The 22,997-nt window shown below is 36.9% G+C and overlaps 1 protein-coding gene and 1 non-coding gene across 4 annotated transcripts in view; one reads left to right on the top strand and one right to left on the bottom strand.

Moving 5' to 3' along the window:
* The window catches only part of PARD3B (par-3 family cell polarity regulator beta), a 1,067,283-nt gene that overhangs the window by 845,817 nt on the left and 198,469 nt on the right, over positions 1-22,997 (top strand). Inside the window, exon 20 of one of the 3 annotated variants that reach the window (XM_060106402.1) lies at positions 207-256. The exons of the other annotated variants lie outside the window; for them this stretch is intronic. Coding sequence (XP_059962385.1) covers positions 207-231 — 25 coding nt within the window. The 3' untranslated portion in view covers positions 232-256. Of the gene's footprint in view, positions 1-206; positions 257-22,997 lie in introns of those variants that run through there. 3 annotated transcript variants of the gene reach the window in all.
* On the bottom strand, positions 4,333-4,405 carry TRNAR-UCU (transfer RNA arginine (anticodon UCU)). Its single transcript has one exon. It is a non-coding gene; the product is annotated as a tRNA-Arg (tRNA).

Below are 22,997 nucleotides of genomic sequence, written 5' to 3'. Positions count from 1 at the left end.
CAGCTTTGAAATGGCACTCACAAGGAAAAGCTGAAGAAGCTGGGCCTATTCTCTGGAACAAAGGATAATTGTAGTGACCTAATTGCAGCTTCTATTGTAAAAGCAGAAATGACAGCAGGACAAATTATATCCACTGTCAAAAAAGAAAACTGTACAGCAGGTAGTTTATAATCTCTTCTAATGATACTACTTCTTTTACCCTATAGCTCTCCCTTGAAAAACCTTTTCTGACCTCGAACACCGTCACCACTACAGGTAGCAAACCTCCTCTTCTACTGTCTATTCATCTCTGACTCTGTTGTTTGGGCTCACACAGTAGCAACAAAGAGAATTCCAGTGCCTACATCTTCCTAGCACTGGTCAAGTCAGAATTGTACTGTTCACACATTCCACATGAGACAAATCAATCAAGAAATAGTATGCAAAAGCAGCAACATCTTAGAAAGCTTTTGAGGGTAATTATAAAGTGTGAAATACTAATCAGTAATTTTTAAGTGGAATTATAAATGACAAACTCAGAAAAAATATATGCAACTTCTATCACAAAGAGCTAATATTGCTACTACACAAAGGTCTTTGAAAAATCGAGGGGAAAAATGACAATCTGATAGAAAAATCAGCAAAAGATATGGACAGCTCACAGAAGAGGAAATGAAAAGGGCCCTTAAACATATGAAAAGATACTCAGCATCACATAATAAGAGACAGGCTAATTAAAACTTTACTGAAATATCACTTCTCACCTAGGTTTATCAAATATCCCAAAGTTTGACACTGTACTCTGTTGGTTGGACTGTAGAGAAATGAGCCTCCTCCTACACTGTAAGTGGTAATGCAAAGTAGAACAATCATGGAAGGAAATTTGTCATAATCTAGGAAAATTACATGTGAATTTCTCTTTGACTCAACAATCCTATTTCTATGAATTCATCTAAAGCCACAACAGCAAAAATATTTTGCAGAGATTTGTCATTATAACGTTATTTGTAACAGCAAAAAGTTGGAAATACCCAAATGTCCAAAACTTTATGATTCATTAGAGAAACAAAAGCATGTCCACACAGTAAACTACTATGAATTTTTTTTAAATGAGAAAGATCTCTGTTTACTAATATGATATTTTCTTCTAGATACTGCCATGTAAAAAAGTAAAGTGCAGAAAAAAATGCTAAGTAATCTACCTTTTGGGTGAGAAAGGCTGTAAATATATAATCCTGTTTGCTTTCATTTGGAAAAGTAAATATATATATTGCTTAAGATAAAGAAGACTGTTGAAAGTTGTATACCTACATGTAGTATACAGTTGAATTTGGAAATATCAATGTGTTACATACTTATCAAATGAAATTAAACTCAAAGAAAACAAAAAGAAATCCCTAAAAATGGAAAACAAAGCAAAATGAACAACCTAACAAATTGGTTGCATAGCGACTCAGAAAAAAAAAATACTTGAAGTGATATGGAACACAGCATTTTGACTCTACTTATTTAATGGGATACATTCTAACAAAAAATGGAGCCATGAACATCTTAAACTTCATTCAATAGTTGGTTAGTATTATTGGTATTATTGTTTCAAAACAATATGTATGTAAAATCATATATATGATAATACAAATAAATATTTATGTCATTGGTATTAAGAATCAAGATTTTTCCAGATGTATATGTATGACTGTTTCACTTTGTTATAAAGCAGAAACTAATAAAAAAAAATGGGAAAAAAAAAAAAGAATCAAGATTTTTCATTTTTAAAAAAGAGAAACAAATCTAAAACTTTTTAAAGTTAACATCCTGTAATGTTAAATCTGAATCAGAAATAGCAGCCTGACCTTGTGATATTTTTCAGAAAGATGTATTTCCTAGCTCTATCCATAGAAAAGTCACAGAAGCAATGATAACCCAATGCCCGTGAGCTCTCCTAGACCCCAGAGTGTGTTCTCTGGATATCATTTCCCACCAGAAAGAGAGTTCAAGGGAGAATGTCTGCTTTCAGAATAGGGACACAAGATACTCACCATGAACCTGGGACAGCTTGTTTGTCAGAAAGCAAGGAAGCCATCAGTGACACCTGGGTCAAGTCAAAAGGACAAAGACGCCAACATAAAGCAGTCCCCATTGACCAAATACGGGACAATATGTGCAACAAAGAGAGTAAGGAATACAATTGATTGAAAACCCTAAGTCTGTATTTTTTAAAAAACATAAGTTCATGATGATATTCACAACCCCTTATCTCCCCTAAAAAGGCATCTAACAACTCATTGGTCACCATTGGAAATACCTAGGGCACTAACTCCTTACTCTGACTCATCAGTTAAAAGTAATTAAGCATTTATTCTGTCTTCCTTGTACTGTGTATAATCCAGGGCAATCAAAACACCCAAAACTTTGAAGGAAAGTTTTTCTTTGCAAACGAATTACAGCTAATAAATGTAAAAGGAATAATGACTTTTTAAAATTACCATTTTGCAACCCCTAATGAAATCATTAATTCAGGCAAAAATCATCAGTGGAAGAAATGATTAAATGAACAATTGATAAGGGAACTTTGCAACGGAGACATCACTGAAGAGATTTGTCATTATAGCATTATTTGTAACAGCAAGAAATTGGAAAAACCCAAATGTCCAAAAATTTATTTATGCTATCACCTTAGCATCATTAAAGTAAGACAGCCTGAGGTTGTGTGCCTCCTGATATAGCACAATTTAAAGCACATGCTACCCTTAAGGTATTTGCATTAGTTTCCTAGCCTTGCTGTAACAAATTATCACAAACTTGGCTTACAGGAGAAATGTATTCTCTGTTAGTTCTTTCATAGACCAGAAGTCTGAAATCAAGGTGTCAGCAGAGTTGTTTCCTTCCGGAGGCTCTGAGGAAGAATCCCTTCCATACCTCTCTCCTAGCTTCTGGTGGCTGCCAGCAATCCTTGACATTCCTTGGCTTATAGATGCTTGACTGCAATCTCTGCCCCCACCTTCATGATGCCTTCTCTTCTGATTCTTCTCTGTCCTTCCTCTTTAAAAGGACACTTGCCATTGGACTTAGGACTCATTAGGATAATCCAGGATGATCTCGTCTTGAGATCTTTAACTTAAGTACATCTACATAGACCCTTTAGTGGACACATCTTTTGGAGGACAACATTCACCCACTACAGTACTCTTCCCAAAAAAGTTGAACCTAAGTCTCTAAGTGCACTGTTTAGTATGGTAGCCACTAGTCACATGTAGCTGTTTAAATTTGAATTAAAAATGTGTACTTTAGTCACACTAGCCAGATTTCAAGTGCTCAGTAGCCACATGGGGCTGCTGTATGAAACGGCGCAAATATAGAACATTTCCATCATCACAGAAAGATCTATTGGGCACTGTGTCTCTGAGCTACCTTTCATTAACAGGAAATATGTGGGATGTAAGAATAAGTTAAATCACACTATGAAGAAGCAACCAAATCCAGCATGAGGGACCACCTACAGGACAGTCTGCCTGGTTTCTGCAACAACTCAATGGCATGGAAAAATTAAAAAGCTAAAAGGAAAAAATACATTTCTATACAGGAAATGAGATATAAGGGGCATAAACAAATTCATGGTGTAGATAGATTTTGGAGCCTGATCCAAGTAAATCCAATGGGAGAGACAGAAATTTTGTAGGCACTTGGGAAAATTTGTTTATAGACTAGGTAATAGATGGCACCAAGGAATATTGTTAATTTTTAAGCGGGATAGATAATAGCATTGTTATATAATGTTCATGATTTATTTAATATACCTTCTGAAGTAAATAGGAGATAAATGACTAGGTTTGGTCACAAAATACTTAGCGAAGAACTTAGGAAAAACAGATGAAAATGTGGTTAAATCTTAATAATTATTGAATATAGAGCTGGGCATAGACATATGGGGGTTTATCTCTACGTTTGAGTATCTGAAAGTTTTCATTATAATTTTTTAAACGTGCTCATATTTAGATGATTTGTAGTTAATATAAATGAAAGAAACATTAATATTGAAGTCAAACACTGGGTGGAATTCAGGAATCCAGTTCCTGCCACTTAATTAATATGAGCTCTCAGACAAAATACTGAACCTCTCTGGACCTCAGTTTTCTCATCTATAAAGTTGGGACTTCTGTAGCTTGTGAGAATTAAGTTATACAATCATGGGGGGGAAATCACAAATATTACTAGTGTCTGTTCTTCCTATTGGATAGATGAAACACTGGATAGGATGGGCTTTTGTGTCAGGTACAACCTTCCTAATTTAAAGTGTTTGGAGGGCACTTTTTGTTTTGTTTTTTTGGCTGCACCACGGCATGGAGGATCTTAGTCCCCGACCAGGGATCAAACCTGCGCCCCCTGCATTAGAAGTGCAGAGTCTTAACCACTGGACCATCAGGGAAGTCCCAGTGGAGGGCACTTTTGACTGTAGAGTATTTTAAAATTCCAGGTTTTTAAAAAATTATTTGTATTATTTTTTATTTTTTAAAGGATTGAACAAATGTTTAACCAAAGAAAATATATGGGTGACAAATAAGCACATAAAAAGATGTTCATCATCATTAGCCATCAGTGAAATGGAAATTAAAGCCACAAGATACCATTATACAACCTGTTAGAATGGCTAAAATAAAAATATCACATGCTGCTGAGGATGCAGAGAGACTGAAAATCCCATACATTACTGGTAGAAATGCAAAAGAATATAGACAATCTGAAAACAATTTGGCAGGTTTTCTAAAAAAATCAATTTAAAACATATATTTGCTGTATGGCTCAGGCATGCCACTGCTGCTTAGGCTATGATAATTCATCTTCATACAACAACCTGGACATCAATTTTCATATCTTCTCTACTTATGATCTCCAAAAAAAGGGAGTCACCTAATGTGAGCTGAATAGTATACTGTGGTTACATTTTCTTTCTTTTTTTTTCTTTTTTTTTCTTTTTTTTTCACACATACACACACTGTATTTTATTTTTACAAGAGAGAAATAAACTGACACCAAGCATTGTAACTGGATGACCACAACAAAAGCAACAATGATTGCAATTACCAAACACGAAACACACTCATACTATGTCATAATATTGACATTCAGTCCTTGTGGGATTTTTATTTTATTATTCAAACAGAAAGTCACAAAAATTATAATCATCCTCATCAGTTCACTCAGTCCCATGTAATTAATTTTTTTTCATCTTTATCTTTTGTTAGCACATTTATGAATTCATCAGTTTTCCACTTCCAGTTTTATTTTTAGCTCATGGATTCAGCCACTTTGTACAATCTCCACTGCTACATCTTCATTCAAACCTTCATTGCTTGAAACCTCCCATTGGCTTCCTGCCTCACTGAGAGTAAAAGCCAAAATCTTTACCAGGGACCTCAAGACCTGCCTGATCTAGGCCCCCATTTCCTCTTGGGCCTCTGACACCTCACTCCCTCACACTGGCCTCCTGCCTGGTTTTGGTACTTCCCTGCCTCAGGGCCTTTGCACCTGCTATTCCCTATGCCTGAGATACTCTTCTCCAGTTATCTGTACAGTTTCACCCTCCTCTTCTTCACATCTTTAATTTAATATTCTCAGTGGTGCCTTTCCTTACCACATATTTAAAAGTATAAACCTCCTACAAAACTTCTACGACCTTTCCCTGTTTTATTATCCTCTGCCGTACTTACTGCCATCTAATATTATTTTTTATTTTACTTATTTTATTGTCTGTTTCTGTCTCCCCTGACTACAAGAGGGCAAAGTTTTGTATGCACTGCTGAATCCCCAGCATCAAGAACAAAACTTGAGACATGTATGTGTTCAATAAATATTTGTTGAATGATGAATGCAGAAACTTGTAATAGACTTAAAACAAGATGTCTAGTCTTTAGAGGATGCGTTTATGGATCAATAAGAATGATATGTATTTATCAGAATCAATAGCTGGTTTATAAATTGGTACTTTGGAAGTGTTTAAATTGTGTGGAAAAGGGGTGTGTTTCCTTAAGCAATTTAAATATTTTCTGAGCAATCATACTCATTTTGTTCATTCGTTATGATAACAATTATTTTAGGTAATACATTTAAAAGGGAAAGAATTACATATAAGTAAATTTAAGATTAATGACTCCAAATGTGTTAGATCTTGAAACATGGATTTTAAAGGGAATAAATAACATAATTGGCATTTTTTGCTTTTATTTTTTTCTGTTTTAAGTTTTTTAAGTGAAAAATAATTTACATAGAGTGAAGTACTCAAGTCTTAAGTAAGCAGAAGAATGTTATCTACTGTATTTTGATGAATTATATTGAGATACAGACTATTTCTATCACCCAAGAATGTTCCCTCAAGCCCTTTCCCATTTGGCACCCCTTCACTCTGTGAAGCAACTGATAAGATATATATCATCATAGGATTTGTTTTCTTTTTCAATTTGATGAAAGTTCATAATAATGCAATTGACAAGGAAATTTAGTTATTTCTGAGATATACATTTTAAAATAATAACTAGAATTATGACTTATAACATTATACCAGAACATATAAGATTTTTAGAAATTTCATGTGATGTCTAAAACATTTATATTAACATATTTCCATACAAATAACCCAAGGAAAGTTTAGTATTTTGTTTGTTTGTTAGTTTGTTTATACTGCAGGTTCTTATTAGTCATCAATTTTATACACATCAGTGTATACATGTCAATCCCAATCGCCCAATTCAGCACACCACCATCCCCACCCCACCGTGGTTTTCCCCCCTTGGTGTCCATACATTTGTTCTCTACATCTCTGTCTCAACTTCTGCCCTGCAAACCAATTCATCTGTACCATTTTTCTAGGTTCCACATACATGCATTAATATACGATATTTCTTTTTCTCTTTCTGACTTACTTCACTCTGTATGACAGTCTATAGGTCCATCCACATCTCAACAAATGACTCAGTTTTGTTCCTTTTTATGGCTGAGTAATATTCCATTGTATATATGTACCACATCTTTTCTTTCTTTCTTTCTTTCTTTCTTTTTCTTTCTTTCTTTCTTTCTTTCTTTCTTTCTTTCTTTCTTTCTTTCTTTCTTTCTTTCTTTCTTTCTTTCTTTTGGCTGTGTTGGGTCTTCGGTGCTGCGCGCGGGCTTTCTCTAGTTGTGGTGAGTGGGGGCTAATCTTTGCTGCAGTGCGTGGGCTTCTCATCATGGTGGCTTCTCTTGTTGCAGAGCATGGGCTCTAGGCACGTGGGCTTCAGTAGTTGTGACACTTGGGCTCAGTAGTTGTGGCTTGAGTGTTGTAGAGCACAGGCTCAGTAGTTGTGGCACATGGGCTTAGTTGCTCTGTGGCATTTGGGATCTTGCTGGACCAAGGATCAAACCCACATCCCCTGCATTGGCAAGTAAATTCTTAACCACTGCGCCACCAGGGAAGTCCCCTTCTAACTGTCTGATACCTCCAGACAAAATATTCTGTGGAAACTTCTTCTATATAAACAGTATAAAGAGGGACTTCCTTGGCGGTCCAGTGTTAAGACTCCAGGTTTCCACAGCAGGGGACACGGGTTGGGGAACTAAGATCGTGCATGCTGCACAGTGGGGGCCCGACATTGCTCCCTCTGGGTTTTCTCAATGTATCTGACTCACATGCTCTCTGAGGAGCCCTACTGGAGTAGTAGTTAAAACTCCAGCTCAAGCATAGATAAAAACCCTCTCATTTGTTTCAACTAAAATTAGTAGAAATTTTGAAAATGCTTGGCTCCAACCTAAGGGAACACAAAGCAAATGAACCAAGAAAATAAAAGAAACATAAAATGAATTAGGCTTATGAGGTACACATTTCTCTCTGATCATACCTTAGCTAAGGAGCTTCCAGGGCTCCCAGGCCTCAACTCATTCCATGGTCTGAGAAGGTTTTTAATATTCGGTACCCAAAGCTCTGGAACAGATTTTCAGGCACCTTGCTAGGCTTTCTGGCTTCACAACTCTTGGCTTGTTTCCTGTTCTGAGGATAACTTATTTTCTCTTTCCCATCCCTGCCCCCATGCGGAAGAGCCAAGAAAAAGATGGAAATTTCCTCTAGGGCCCACCACCAAGTAGGGAACACCCAACTCCACTGACATATTGCCTGTCTTGCTTTCCAGGTTGAAGGACACACCTCCAATCCCTAGGCAACTGATAGCCAGATAACCATTATGATTCACACCATGTACATCCCACTCTTTAGAGGAAACCCCATCTCTTTTAAAAGCCTGTCATGATTCACATCTAGGCAATAGCACTTTGTTCTCACTATACAAGAAATATACCTGTATAGAGTCATTCTGTCATATTCTTTTTTTTTTTTTGGTACATCTTTATTGGAGTATAATTGCTTTACAATGGTGTGTTAGTTTCTGCTTTTTAACAAAGTGAATCAGCTATACATATACATATATCCCCATATCTCTTGCCTCTTGCATCTCCCTCCCTCCCATCCTCCCTATCTCACCCCTCTAGGTGGTCACAAAGCACAGAGCTGATCTCCCTGTGCTATGCGGCTGCTTCCCACTAGCTATCTATTTTGCGTTTGGTAGTGTATATATGTCCATGCCACTCTCTCACTTTGTCACAGCTTACCCTTCCCCCTCCCCATATCCTCAAGTCCATTCTCTAGTAGGTCTGTGTCTTTATTCCCATCACACCCCTAGGTTCTTCATGACATTTTTTTTCTTAGATTCCATATATATGTGTTAGCATACGGTATTTGTCTTTCTCTTTCTGACTTACTTCACTCTGTATGACAGACTCTAGGTCCATCCACCTCACTACAAATAACTCAATTTCATTTCTTTTTATGGCTGAGTAATATTCCATTGTATATATGTGCCACATCTTCTTTATCCATTCGTCTATCAGTGGGCATTTAGGTTGCTTCCATGACTTGGCTGTTGTAAATAGTGCTGCAATGAACATTGGGGGTGCATCTGTCCTTTTGAATTATGGTTTTCTCTGGGTATATGCCCAGTATTGGGATTACTGGGTCATATGGTAATTCTATTTTTAGTTTTTAAGGAACCTCCATACTGTTCTCTATAGTGGCTGTATCAGTTTACATTCCCACCAACAGTGCAAGAGGGTTACCTTTTCTCTGCACCCTTTCCAGCATTTGTTGTTTGTAGATTTTCTGATGATGCCTATTCTAACTGGTGTGAGGTGATACCTCATTGTACTTTTTTTTTTTTTTTTTTTTGCGGTACGTGGGCCTCTCACTGTTGTGCCTTCTCCCATTGCGGAGCACAGGCTCCGGACGCACAGGCTCAGCAGCCATGGCTCACGGGCCCAGCCGCTCCGCGGCACGTGGGATCTTCCCGGACCGGGGCACAAACCCGTATCCCCTGCATCGGCAGGTGGACTCTCAACCACTGCACCACCAGGGAAGCCCCTCATTGTACTTTTGATTTGCATTTCTCTAATAATTAGTGATGTCGAGCAGCTTTTCATGTGTTCCTTGGCCATCTGTATGTCTTCTTTGGAGAAATGTATATTTAGGTCTTCTGCCCATTTTTGGATTGGGTTGTTTGTTTCTTTAATATTGAGCTGCATGAGCTGTTTAGATATTTTGGAGATTAATCCTTTGTCCATTGATTCGTTTGCAAATATTTGCTCCAATTCTGAGGGTTGTCTTTTCGTCTTCTTTATGGTTTCCTTTGTTGTGCAAAAGCTTCAAAGTTTCATCAGGTCCCATTTGTTAATTTTTGTTTTCATGTCCATTACTCTAGGAGATGTATCAAAAAAGATCTTGCTGTGATTTATGTCAAAGAGTGTTCTTCCTAAGTTTCCCTCTAAGAGTTTTATAGTGTCTGGTCTTACACTTAGGTCTCGAATCCATTTTGAGTTTCTTTTTGTGTATGGTGTTAGGGAGTGTTCTAATTTCATTCTTCTACATGTAGCTGTCCAGATTTCCCAGCACCACTTATTGAAGAGACTGTCTTTTCTCCATTGTATATCTTTGCCTCCTTTTTCATAGATTAGTTGACCATAGGTGCGTGGGTTTATCTCTGGGTTTTCTGTCTTGTTCCATTGATCGATGTTTCTGTTTTTGTGCCAGTACCATATTGTCTTGATTCCTGTAGCTTTGTAGTATAGTCTGAAGTCAGGGAGTCTGATTCCTCCAGCTCCGTTTTTTTCTCTCAAGACTGCTTTGGCTATTCGGGGTCTTTTGTGTCTCCATACAAATTTTAAGATTTTTTGTTCTAGTTCCGTAAAAAATGCCATTGGTAATTTGATAGGGATTGCATTGAATCTGTAGATTGCTTTGGGTAGTAGAGTCATTTTCACAATATTGATTCTTCAAATCCAAAAACATGGTGTATCTCTCCATCTGTTGGTATCACCTTTAATTTCTTTCATCAGTGTCTTATAGTTTTCTGCATACAGGTCTTTTGTCTCCCTAGGTAGGTTTATTCCAAGGTATTTTATTCTTTTTGTTGCAATGGTAAATGGGAGTGTTTCCTTAATTTCTCTTTCAGATTTTTCATCATTAGTATATAGGAATACAAGAGATTTCTGTGCATTAATTTCATATCCTGCAACTTTACCAAATTCATTGATTAGCTCTAGTAGTTTTCTGGTGGCATTTTTAGGATTTTCTATGTATAGTATCATGTCATCTGCAAACAGTGACAGTTTTACTTCTTCTTTTCCAATTTGGATTCCTTTTATTTGTTTTTATTCTCTGATTGCCGTGGCTAGGACTTCCAAAACTATGTTGAATAATAGTGGTGAGAGTGGACATCCTTGTCTCCTTCCTGATCTTAGAGGAAATGCTTTCAGTTTTTCACCATTGAGAATGATGTTTGCTGTGGGTTTGTCATATATGGACTTTATTATGTTGAGGTAGGTTCCCTCTATGCCCCCTTCTGAAGAGTTTTTATCATAAATGGGTGTTGAATTTTGTCAAAAGCTTTTTCTGCATCATTGCAATGATCATATGGTTTTATTCTTCGATTTGTTAATATAGTGTATCACATTGATTGATTTGCGCATATCGAAGAATCCTTGCATCTCTAGGATAAATCCCACTTGATCATGATGTATGATCCTTTTAATGTGTTGTTGGATTCTGTTTGCTGGTATTTTGTTGAGTATTTTGCATCCATATTCATCAATGATATTCGTCTGTAATTTTCTTTTTTTGTAGTATCTTTGTCTGGTTTTGTTATCAGGGTGATGGTGGCCTCATAGAATGAGTTTGGGAGTGTTCCTTCCTCTGCAATTTTTGGAAGAGTTTGAGAAGGATGGGTGTTAGATTTTCTCTAAATGTTTGATAGAATTCACCTGTGAAGCCATCTGATCCTGGACTTTTGTTTGTTGGAAGATTTTTAATCACAGTTTCAATTTCATTACTTGTGATTTGTCTGTTCATATTTTCTATTTCTTCCTGGTTCAGTCTTGGAAGGTTATACCTTTCTAAGAATTTGTCCATTTCTTCCAGGTTGTCTATTTTATTGGCATAGAGTTGCTTGTAGTAGTCTCTTAGGATGCTTTGTATTTCTGCCTTGTCTGTTGTAACTTCTCCTTTTTCATTTCTTATTTTATTGATTTGAGTCCTCTGCTTCTTTTTCTTGATGAGTCTGGCTAATGGTTTATCAATTTTGTTTATCTTCTCCAAGAACCAGCTTTTAGTTTTATTGATCTTTGCTATTGTTTTCTTTGTTTCTATTTCATTTATTTCTGCTCTGATCTTTATGATTTCTTTCCTTCTGCTAACTCTGGGTTTTGTTTGTTCTTCTTTCTCTAGTTCCTTTAGGTGTAAGGTTAGATTATTTATTTGAGATGTTTCTTGTTTCTTGAGGTAGGCTTGTATAGCTATAAACTTCCCTCTTAGAACTGCTTTTGCTTCATCCCATAGGTTTTGGATCATCATTTTTTCATTGTCATTTGTCTCTAGGTATTTTTTAATTTCCTCTTTGATTTCTTCAGTGATCTCTTGGTTATTTAGTAATGTATTGTTTAGCCACCATGTGTTTGTGTTTTTTACGTTTTTTTTCCCCTGTAATTCATTTCTAATCTCATAGCATTGTGGTCAGAAAAGATGCTTGATATGATTTCAATTTTCTTAAATTTACTGAGGCTTGATTTGTGACCCAAGATGTGATCTATCCTGGAGAATGTTCCATGCACACTTGAGAAGAAAGTGTAATCTGCTGTTTTTGGATGGAATGTCCTATAAATATCAATTAAATCCATCTGGTCTATTGTGTCATTTAAAGCTTCTGTTTCCTTATTTATTTTCATTTTGGATGATCTGTCCATTGGTGTAAATGAGGTGTTATAATCCCCCACTATTATTGTGTTACTGTCAATTTCCTCTTTTATAGCTGTTAGTAGTTGCCTTATGTATTGTGGTGCTCCTATGTTGGGTGCATATATATTTATAATTGTTATATCTTCGTCTTGGATTGATCCCTTGATCATTACATATTGTCCTTCCTTGTCTCTTATAACATTCTTTATTTTAAAGTGTATTTTATCTGATATGAGTATTGCTACTCCAGCTTTCTTTTGATTTCCATTTGCATGGAATATCTTTTTCCATCCCCTCACTGTATGTGTCCCTAGGTCTCATGTGGGTCTCTTGAAGACAGCATATATATGGGTCTTGTTTTTGTATCCATTCAGCAAGCCTGTGTCTTTTGGTTGGAGCATTTAATCCATTCACGTTTAAGGTAATTATCGATATGTATGTTCCTATTACCATTTTCTTAATTGTTTTGGGTTTGTTTTTGTAGGTTCTTTTCTTCTCTTGTGTTTCCCACTTAGAGAAGTTCCTTTAGCATTTCTTGTAGAGCTCGATTTGTGGTGCTGAATTTTCTTAGCTTTTGCTTGTCTGTAAAGCTTTTGATTTCTCCATTGAATGTGAATGAGATCCTTGCTGGGTAGAGTAATCTTGGTTATAGGTTCTTCCTTTTCATCACTTTTAGTACATCATGCCACTCCCTTCTGGCTTGTAGAGTTTCTGCTGAGAAATCAGCTGTTAACCTTATGGGAGTTTCCTTGTATGTTATTTGTCATTTTTCCCTTGCTGCTTTCAGTAATTTTTCTTTGTCTTTAATTTTTGCCAATTTGATTACTATGTGTCTCGGCGTGTTACTCCTTGAGTTTATCCTATATGGGACTCTCTGCACTTCCTGGACTTGGGTGGCTATTTCCTTTCCCATGTTAGGGAAGTTTTCGACTATAATCTCTTCAAATATTTTCTTGGGTCCTTTCTCTCTCTCTTTTCCTTCTGGGACCCCTATAATGCGAATGTTGTTGCGTTTATTGTTGTTCCAGAGGTCTTTTAGGCTGTCTTCATTTCTTTTCATTCCTTTTTCTTTAGTCTGTTCCACAGTAGTGAATTCCACCATTCTGTCTTCCAGGTCACTTATCCGTTCTTCTGCCTCAGTTATTCTGCTATTGATTCCTTCTAGTGTAGTTTTCATTTCAGTTATTGTATTGTTCATCTCTGTATGTTTGTTCTTTAATTCTTCTAGGTCTTTGTTAAACATTTCTTGCATCTTCTCGATCTTTGCCTCCACTCTTTTTTCCGAGGTCCTGGATCATCTTCACTATCATTATTCTGAATTCTTTTTCTGGAATGTTGCCTATCTCCACTTCATTTAGTTGCTTTTCTGGGGTTTTATCTTGTTCTTTCATCTGGTATATAGCCCTCTGCCTTTTCGTCTTGTCTATCTTTCTATGAATGTGGTTTTTGTTCCACAGGCTGCAGGATTGAGTTCTTCTTGCTTCTGCTGTCTGCCCTCTGGTGGATGAGGCTATCTAAGAGGCTTGATGCGAGGACTGGTGGTGGGTAGAGCTGACTGTTGCTCTGGTGGGCAGAGCTCAGTAAAACTTTAATTCCCTCCCTATTGGTTGTTTGGCCTGAGGCAACCCAACACTGGAGCCTACCTGGGCTCTTTGGTGGCGCTAACAACAGTCTCTTGGAGGGCTCATGCCAAGGAGTACTTCCCAGAACTTCTGCTGCCAGTGTCCTTGTCCCCACAGTGAAACAGAGCCACCCCCCACCTCTGCAGGAGACCCTCTAAAACTAGTAGGTAGGTCTGGTTCAGTCTACCCTGCTTCTTCCTCTGGGTCCCAGTGCACACGCTACTTTGTGTTTGCCCTCCAAGAATGGAGTCTCTATTTCCCCCAGTCCTCTCTAAATCCTGTAATCAATTCCCACTAGGCTTCAAAGTCTGATTCTCTAGGAATTCCTCCTCCCGTTGCCAGGTTGGGAAGCCTGACGTGGGGCTTAGAACCTTCACTCCAGTGGTTGGACTTCTGTGGTATAAGTGTTTGCCAGTCTGTTAGTCACCCACCCACCAGTTATGGGATTTGATTTTACTGTGATTGCACTCCTCCTACCATTTCTTTGTGGCTTCTCCTTTGTCTTTGGATGTGGGGTATATTTTTTGGTGAGTTCCAGTGTCTTCCTGTCGATGATTGTCCAGCAGCTAGTTGTGATTCTGGTGTTCTCACAAGAGGGAGTGAGAGCACGTCCTTCTACTCTGCCATCTTTTTTTTTTTTTTTTTTTTTTTTGCTGTACGCGGGCCTCTCACTGCTGTGGCCTCTCCCGTTGCGGAGCACAGGCTCCGGACACACAGGCTCCGCGGCCATGGCTCGCAGGCCCAGCCACTCCGCGGCATGTGGGATCTTCCAGGATCGGGGCACGAACCCGTGTCCCCTGCATCGGCAGGCGGACTCTCAACCACTGCGCCACCATGGAAGCCCCTACTCTGCCATCTTGGTTCCTGGTCATCATAGGATTTTTTTGCCTGGTATAGCATTTCTTATAATTGGAATCATATAGTAAGTTCTTCCTTTGTGCCCAGTTTCTTTCACTAAGCGTGATAATTTTGAGATTCACCCCTGTTCTTGAGTATTTCACTACCTAGTTTATTTTTTGTTATTGCTGATTTATATTCTGTTATATGAATATACCATTGTTTGGTTATACATTCTCCTACTGATGAATATCTGAGTTATTTCCATTTTTTGCTTTGATGAATAAAGCTACTACTGGGCATTCTTCAAGGATTTTTGTGGAATATGTTGTCATTTCTCTTGTATTAGTAACTGAGAGGTAAATTATTGGGTCATAGCTCAGTGTATGTCTAGTTTTATGACAAAATCCCACATCTTTTCCCAAAGGGATTATATTGTGTTATATATCCACCAGCTTTATATGAAACTTCTAGATTCTCCACATCCTTCCCAACATTTGATGCTGTCATTCTTTTTCATTTTAGTAGGGGTGTCTCTTTGTGTTGTTTTTTTTTCTTGGGTTCGCGGACCTCTCACTGTTGTGGCCTCTCCCATTGCAGAGCACAGTCTCCAGCCACGCAGGCTCAGCAGCCATGGCTCACGGGCATAGCCACTCCGCAGCATGTGGGATATTCCTGGACCGGGGCATGAACCTATGTCCCCTGCATTGGCAGGCGGACTCTCAACCATTGCGCCACCAGGGAAGCCCTCTTTGTGGTTTTAATTTGCATTTCTCAGATGACTTATAATGCTGAGCACTTTTTCATTTGCTTATTGAGCATTTCTAGATCGTATTTTGTAATGTATCTGTAGAAGCCTTTTGCCCAGTTCTAATTGGGTCATTTTTCTTTTTATTATTGAGTTGCAATTATTTTTTTCAATATACTTGATACAAATCCTTTGTTAGATATGTGTGCTGCAAATATTTTCTCTCATTTGCCTGTCATTTTCTTGATTTGCTTTAATGAGATGGTTTTGATTTTAATGAAGTCGAATTTACCAGTTTTTACTTTTATGGCTCATACTTTCTGTGTATTCTCTTGGCCTTCCCCAAAGCTGAGAAGATATTCTCTTTTATTTTATTCTAATAGTTTTATTGTGATAGCCTTCATGTTCAGGCCTATCTTGCATCTTGAATTGATTTTTGTTATGGTGTAATGTAAGGCACAAGATTCTTATTTCCCTTATGGATATCTAGTTTTTTCAGTAACACTTGTCGAAGAAATTGTCCTTTCTTAATAGAATTTTTTGGCACCTTTGTTGTAAATCACTTCACTGAATACATATGAGTCTGTTACTGGACTCTGTTTTCTGTTCCATTCATTTATATGTCTAACCTTTGGCTTAATTACAGAAGCTTTATAGTAAGTCTTGAAGTTAATAGTGTAAGTCTTCCAACTTTATTCTTATTTTCCTAAGTGCTTTGGTTATTCTTGGCCCTTTAACTTTCCAAATAAATTTTAAAATCACATAACTATGGAAAATAAAGCTGCTAGGAGTTTGGTTGGGATGACATTCAGCCTGTAGAACAATTTGAATGAGTTGTCATTGAGTTTTCTGATTCACAAACAAGATATAACTCTCCACTGATTTAGATCCTCTTTAATTTCTCTCATCAGTATTTTATTGTTTTCAGTGTCTTTTCTTAAATTTATCCTTAAGTTTGTAATAGTCTTTAATCCTATTTTAAATGGTATTGTTTTCTTGTCTGATTGCTCACTATTAGTATATAAAAACACAATTGATTTTTTATATCCAACTTGTATCACACAACATTAATAATAAAAGCTATAATTCAAGAAACTTCCCTGATATAAAGTTTAAAAGTATTTGTAAAAGTACATACTGAAAGAGTTATCAAACCAAAATGACTTTTCTAGTAATATTATTAGACTTTAAAGAAAAGCAAATAAAATAATTTGACCAGATAAGCAAAAAGAGCAAGTTATTTATAAGTAATTTATGACAATAAAATTAGACGGTCATCCAACTTTTCATCAGCAACACTTTGTCATAGAAAATAGCGGAGGATGGAGTCACACGTCTTAAATAATTAAGGGAAAAAGGCGAGCCAATAATTTTATATCCAGGAAAACTGGCTTTCAAATATAAAGGGTATACTGTTGTCAACTTAAGCAACACTATCCCATAAGTTCTTCCTGAGGAGTCTAGAAATGACTGAATGTTTATTGACATTAGGATTGTAGTCCTTATGAGTTACTTATAGAACCAAGATTCAATGAGAGTTGAGTAGAAGTTTAGTATGTAGCAGCTATATGCTTCAACAATGTAAATATAGTACAACTACAAAAATGGAGGGATGAGGGGAAGAGCTTATACAAAGAGAAGTTTAACTCTTTTTAATAATCATACCAGTGGTGCTATTGGTATTGTTATTTTGAAACTATTATATGTGTAATATAAAGCATGTTGTAATCATGTGATATGTAGTTCCAGCATTTTCTGTATCTTGAGAACCAGGATTCTTAATGTGGAGGAAAGGAGATATGTATACAATATAGACTCACTTGTGATGAAGAGGGAACACATGGAGACCTTCTGGGGTATCCCACAAAAGTCGAGCTTTTGACCTCACTAATAGTTACAAATATGTTTGCTTTATACCAGTTCTTTAATCCATAGATTTGTTTTGTATGAATTTCTGTATCTTTCTTTCATTTTATAATAAATGGTTAAACAAACAAAAAAGTGGTAATAGGATTTTCCTCACCAAAAATTTTTAATATTAGGCAAACTTACACAAACCTAATAGAAGTTTGCCAATAACTTTTACTAAATGTGTTACTTTGGTGGCGGAGCTGTAGGTGGATAACTTGAACCAGGGTGTCCCACCACATCAGACTTACACCCTGGTGTTAAATAAATCATTCATATCTGTGCCCATTTGCGTGTGTCCCTCTCTCTGACTGAGTGCCTCACACCACTTCCATATCTCTTCCCTGCTCCTGGAATAAGTTCCTTCAAAGCCCAGTTCATGTGGCACTGCCTTCATGATTCTTCCTCAAAACGCTTAAGCTGAGTTGACTCTTACCCTTCGTACATGCAGTATCTTTGTTTTCCCAGTGAATTGTTATTACTTGTTTATATCTCCTTGATAATGAGCCAGGGACTGATAATTGTTCCTTTTTTCTTTCTGGTATACAATACAATATCAGTAACTATGAGTGAATAAATCAATTAGCCAAAATTAGCAGAAAGAAAAACATGACACTCAAGGAGCTTGTAGGCTAGTTATAGAAGCAGAATATCCAGAAATGCATCAATAAAAGATTTTTATTTTGTTTTGTTTATTTACAAAGTAGCATATAACAATTGCAGATTAATAGAGAATTTACTGGATACATAAGTAGGAGAGGAGGAGGAGAATTATTGAGGTCTATGAGGAGCTGTAAATGAATGAGTTTAGCCTCATCTCCATAGTTGATTGGTGGAGAATGGGTACTCTAGGCCAAAGCAGTTGATTTGGAAGGGACCAAATAAATATTTAATGAATAGTAATTTGAAGAAAATTGTTATCATAACTGAGTTGATAATGGAGTCATAAGAAATCAGGTTTGGAAGACAAAGGATGCCCACTGGTACCTGTTTAGTGTTTTGTTTTGTTTTGTTTTCTTCTGTTTCAATTTTGATTCACTACAACAGTTAGTAAGTAGTTGTAAGGGACTTTTTATATTTAAATTTTTTTTAAGTATCCTAAATATATATGATATAAAAATGCAAACAGTGTACCTTCAATTCCACTCTCCAGAGGCAACCATTTTTATGAATTTTTTGTGTATCCTTTCAGACATTTCCTATGCATATACAAAGATATGTACATATACATACAAATATTCACTAATATCTAGACCCATATGTATATCTTATTTCTTTTTAATATAGGAATAACATGACCCTATTTTTAAATTGCACTATATTTAATTTCCCCTATAATGCACATATAGGCTGTATCTTATTTGATAACATTATGATAACATTAGTATGTTTTTCTTTTTGATCATATCTAGGATCATTTAGTTATAATAAAGAAATTTATTCCATTTTCATTTATTGTCATAATAGATAAATCTTATCATATTTTGTTACTCTCTTATTTACTGCTTCCTCTGTTTTCTGTTTTTTACTCTCTGGTTGCAGTTTTGTTTTGTGTATTGCTCTTCTGCTGATAATTTGTTGTTTTACTGGGTTTTTTGTAATTGTATTTCATATACTATGACCCGTTTCCTGATTTATCAACTTTAAGCAGTAACTACGGATGCCTGCTTTAAAAGGTGAGGAACGCTTTCTCCTAAATCACCTCCTTGTTAGCTTCTGATTTTCATAGTGATTTTTTTTTTTTTTTTTTTTGCTGTACGCGGGCCTCTCACTGTTGTGGCCTCTCCCGTTGCGGAGCACAGGCTCCGGACGCGCAGGCTCAGCGGCCATGGCTCACGGGCCCAGCCGCTCCACGGCATGCGGGATCCTCCCGGACCGGGGCACGAACCCGTGTCCCCTGCATCGGCAGGCGGACTCTCAACCACTGTGCCACCAGGGAAGCCCATAGTGATATTTTTATATTGTCAGAGTTTATAATATTTACATTTTTCTGTAATTATTCTTCCTACAAATGTTTAGCCGTCATTTTATATTTAAATGAATGTTTTGCTCACCTCCACACCTGTCATTCCCCAGCTTTGCTGGACTGAATTCTTCATTTGGATTCAATTCTTGGTTGGCTGCTATTCATTATTTAGTAGTTTTGCAAGATGGGTCAACAAGTGTTATATTCTCTTGAGTTTGTAAATGTTTGAAAACGTTTTTCTTTTATCTTTATTTATGTTTGAGGCCAGGCTGAATTTGCCTGGATTTTTAGATAACTTGATTTTTCTCTTGACACAATACTTAATGCTTACTACATGCAATAACCCCTAATATTTTCTCTTTTATTATATTTAATTTTCTTAACGCTTGTTATCACCCATTAAGTTAATTCCATGTTCTATGGTGTTTAATTTTTTTTTTTTTTTAGAAATCTGTACTAAAATATAGTGTTAGATGACAGGGCATAGTGATCTAAGGTCACCAACCACTTGAATTCCATGTGTTCTCTCAATATATCTTCTTGCCTGGTCTGCTGGGTGCACTGCCCTAAGGGCTTGTTTTCTATGGCCTTCCATTTTGGGAGAGCACATCACCCTAACAAGAGATCAGCCTGCTTAGTGAAGCCTCTTAAATGACTTAAGGTTTTATTTTGCTGGGTTCATGTTTATCTCTGCTCTGCGCATCCTGCCCTATCAGCTACAAAGCAGGTTCATGCTTCTTTTCTCTTCTCCCCATTTACCTCCATGAAGTTTCTTCAGGGTAGAAGGAAATTTCTTTCTCAGTGGAAATCTGTCTCTTCTAGCCCTGCCTCTCCTCCCTTCTGAGGTTGGAACCTCACAAAGATTTACCCTACAATCCCAATGTCCTACCCCTGTCTTCAAACTCTCTTATTCTAAGTAAAAGTTTGTTGTCTATAGTCCTCTGAACTCTTTCTCTTACTTTCAGTAAAATGCCTACCCTGCTAGAGACAAAGGTGTATATCAACTCTTGATATACTATCCCTTTTGGATTGAGTTTGAATTTCATTGCATGTTTTAAGATTATGGCTGTATTCTAATTATATTGTAGATGGAATTTTCTTCCCAATTTCTCCATTGTTCATTCATTTAGAGTTCAGGGAACAAAGTAGAATAACCATACTCTTACTCTATCATTTATCACAATCTTCTGTTAGAGATCCTTGATCTGACAGAGATATGTTATAAATGCTCTTTTGAGGAAGATTATTCTAATCACCTTTTAAGGTATAGATTAAAGTGGGATATGGTGACATGCACAAAAAATCTTAGAATAATCTAGCCAGCACAGTCTAATAGAACCTGCTACAGTGACGGAATTAGTCTATATTTGCACTGTCCAATTTAGTAGTCCCTAGCTCATGTAGCTGTTGAGTACTTGAAATGTGGTTTGTGAAACTGAGAAACTGAATTTTAAATCTTTTTAAATTGTAATTAATTCCAATTCAAATTTATATAGCATCATATGGTTAATGGCCACCATATTGGGCAGTGCAGATCTAGGCAATATAAAGCCTGAACACTAAACTGTGGCTAAAGAAATGGAAATAAAAGAGGGTATCCAAGAGGTATAATGGAAAAAAGAAATAACAGTGTTTTTGTAGGGGAAGAGAGAGGGAGGAGATTTAAACAATTCAAAAGCAAGTGTGCTGGAGAGAATGAGGAAGCTGGTAGTACCATCCAATCAAAAGGGGATATTATCCAGGGCTATTTTGAAAAATAGATATTTTAACAGGTTGAGTTCCCAGTGGTAAGGAGACATCCACCTGGAAATGACTATATAAACAATTAGAATTCTCACACTGAATTGGAACAGAGGGAGGTCAGAACAACCAAAAAAAAATCTATTTCCTTGACATTTCTCTCTTGAGAGAGTCTTCTCTGCTTCCATACACCCCTTTTCAGAGATTGCCTTGTCCTCCCCCACACGGAGAGATCCTGATATATGGCATAATAATGATGGTTCACAGAAATTACTATTTCACCTACTGAGTGATTAATATGAAATTAGTTACTGAAACACTCAGTGGTGCAGAGAGGAGAAATTTGGTTTTGTTTTAGAAAGGAAAAATACAAGGTAAAATATTGCTTTGCATATATGGAGTAACTTTTCATCTGAGAATCTTTACATACTCAGCAAGCTTAATTAATGAGAAAACCTCTAAAAAAGAGAAATGATGAAATAAGGAACACAGATTCCAGTGTTCTGTTTCTGTGATTTTTAAAAGTCAAGCTTGGTGCTTTCCTCTTTCATTAATGCACAAGTGTAGCCCCGTGTGGCAGCCATGAGATGTTCATCTTTCTGCTGAGTGATTTCTCTAGAAGGCATTCCACTTAGGAGGAGTAGTAACCACACAAAATCCCACCCCTAACTTTATTGATGTCCTGTGCTCTATTTGCAATGGAAATCCATCCATATCATCACAGTGCAGCAAGCATCCTCCAATAATCCAGTCTGCACTGTCCCTGGAAAGATTGTTTTGTTGCAGAATGGAGCAGGTTATCTTTTTCATCAAAAATTATTCAAAACAAACATCCATGAATCTGGAACTAATATGCATTGAAAGAGGACAGGCAGGGCCTCTTAACAGGTACCCTACTGTGTAATCTTCCTTTCATCTTCATTCAAAATCCCTTGGAGATTCAAGCTCCCCTTTGCACAAAATATAAATTCTTCTCATTACTTATATGTAGGGTACATGATTTGACCTAGTCAAAAGAGATACGCAGTAATGTATCCTGGCATTTATTTTCATCCATTGTGACTTGAAGATACTGTTTTTTTTGGTCCTATACCTTCTTCATCATCTTTTTATTTTTCCTTCCTCCTCTCTACTCAAAGGGGAAAAAAAAGTCAAAAGGGAAAAGACCTTGAAAAACCATGGCTTTTAAAGATTTTTACAAAGAGTTTGATGTTCTGTAAAATAAAACTAGCTACCATGTGCAAAAATAGCTGTTTTTATTTGAAGAGGAAAAGATACTGAGAGAATTCAGTTTCTGTTTTTTCACTCATCCAGGCCTTCAATATACATTTCCAGGCATATATAGATCTTTCACTTCTAGCCCACGGTCCTTTCATATTCTCTGAGCCTAGTTCTTCAGATTTATCCCCATCCTTTCTTGAGTCTTTCTTTCACCACCTGAGCCAGCATCATCTTATTTTTCTCCTCCTGTACACAATGTACCTTGTTTTCCCGGTGATGTGAGGTTACATTCTCTCCTCGTTAGTGGAGGACACCTCCTGACACCATCGAATCACCATTGTCCAATAAGATGCCACAGTGACCTTTCCATTTTAACATGTAACTGGGAATTTAGGAGATCTGGCCTAACACTTTCCAGACTAAATGAAAAATTCTCAAAATTCAGTTGGATTTGGAATCCACCAAAGTATTTTTTTCTGCTCCCATTCCCAGTCTACACAGTAAGTACGCTGATTAGCCGTAGCATTTTGTAATATCACTAAAGGCTTTAGAGCTGTGGAGTTCTGCCAGTAATGGTGTTTAATTCACTTATATGCGCCAATTCGTCTCTGTCAGGAGCCTATTAATTTCTTCACTATTTTACTCTGTCCCTAGCCCCTGTATAATGAAACACAATGA

Source organism: Mesoplodon densirostris, chromosome 8 (assembly GCF_025265405.1).
Source record: "Mesoplodon densirostris isolate mMesDen1 chromosome 8, mMesDen1 primary haplotype, whole genome shotgun sequence".
NCBI classification, from domain to species: domain Eukaryota; kingdom Metazoa; phylum Chordata; class Mammalia; order Artiodactyla; family Ziphiidae; genus Mesoplodon; species Mesoplodon densirostris.
Note: the sequence above shows the minus strand (reverse complement) of the source record. Positions and strands in the feature narration are given on the sequence as shown.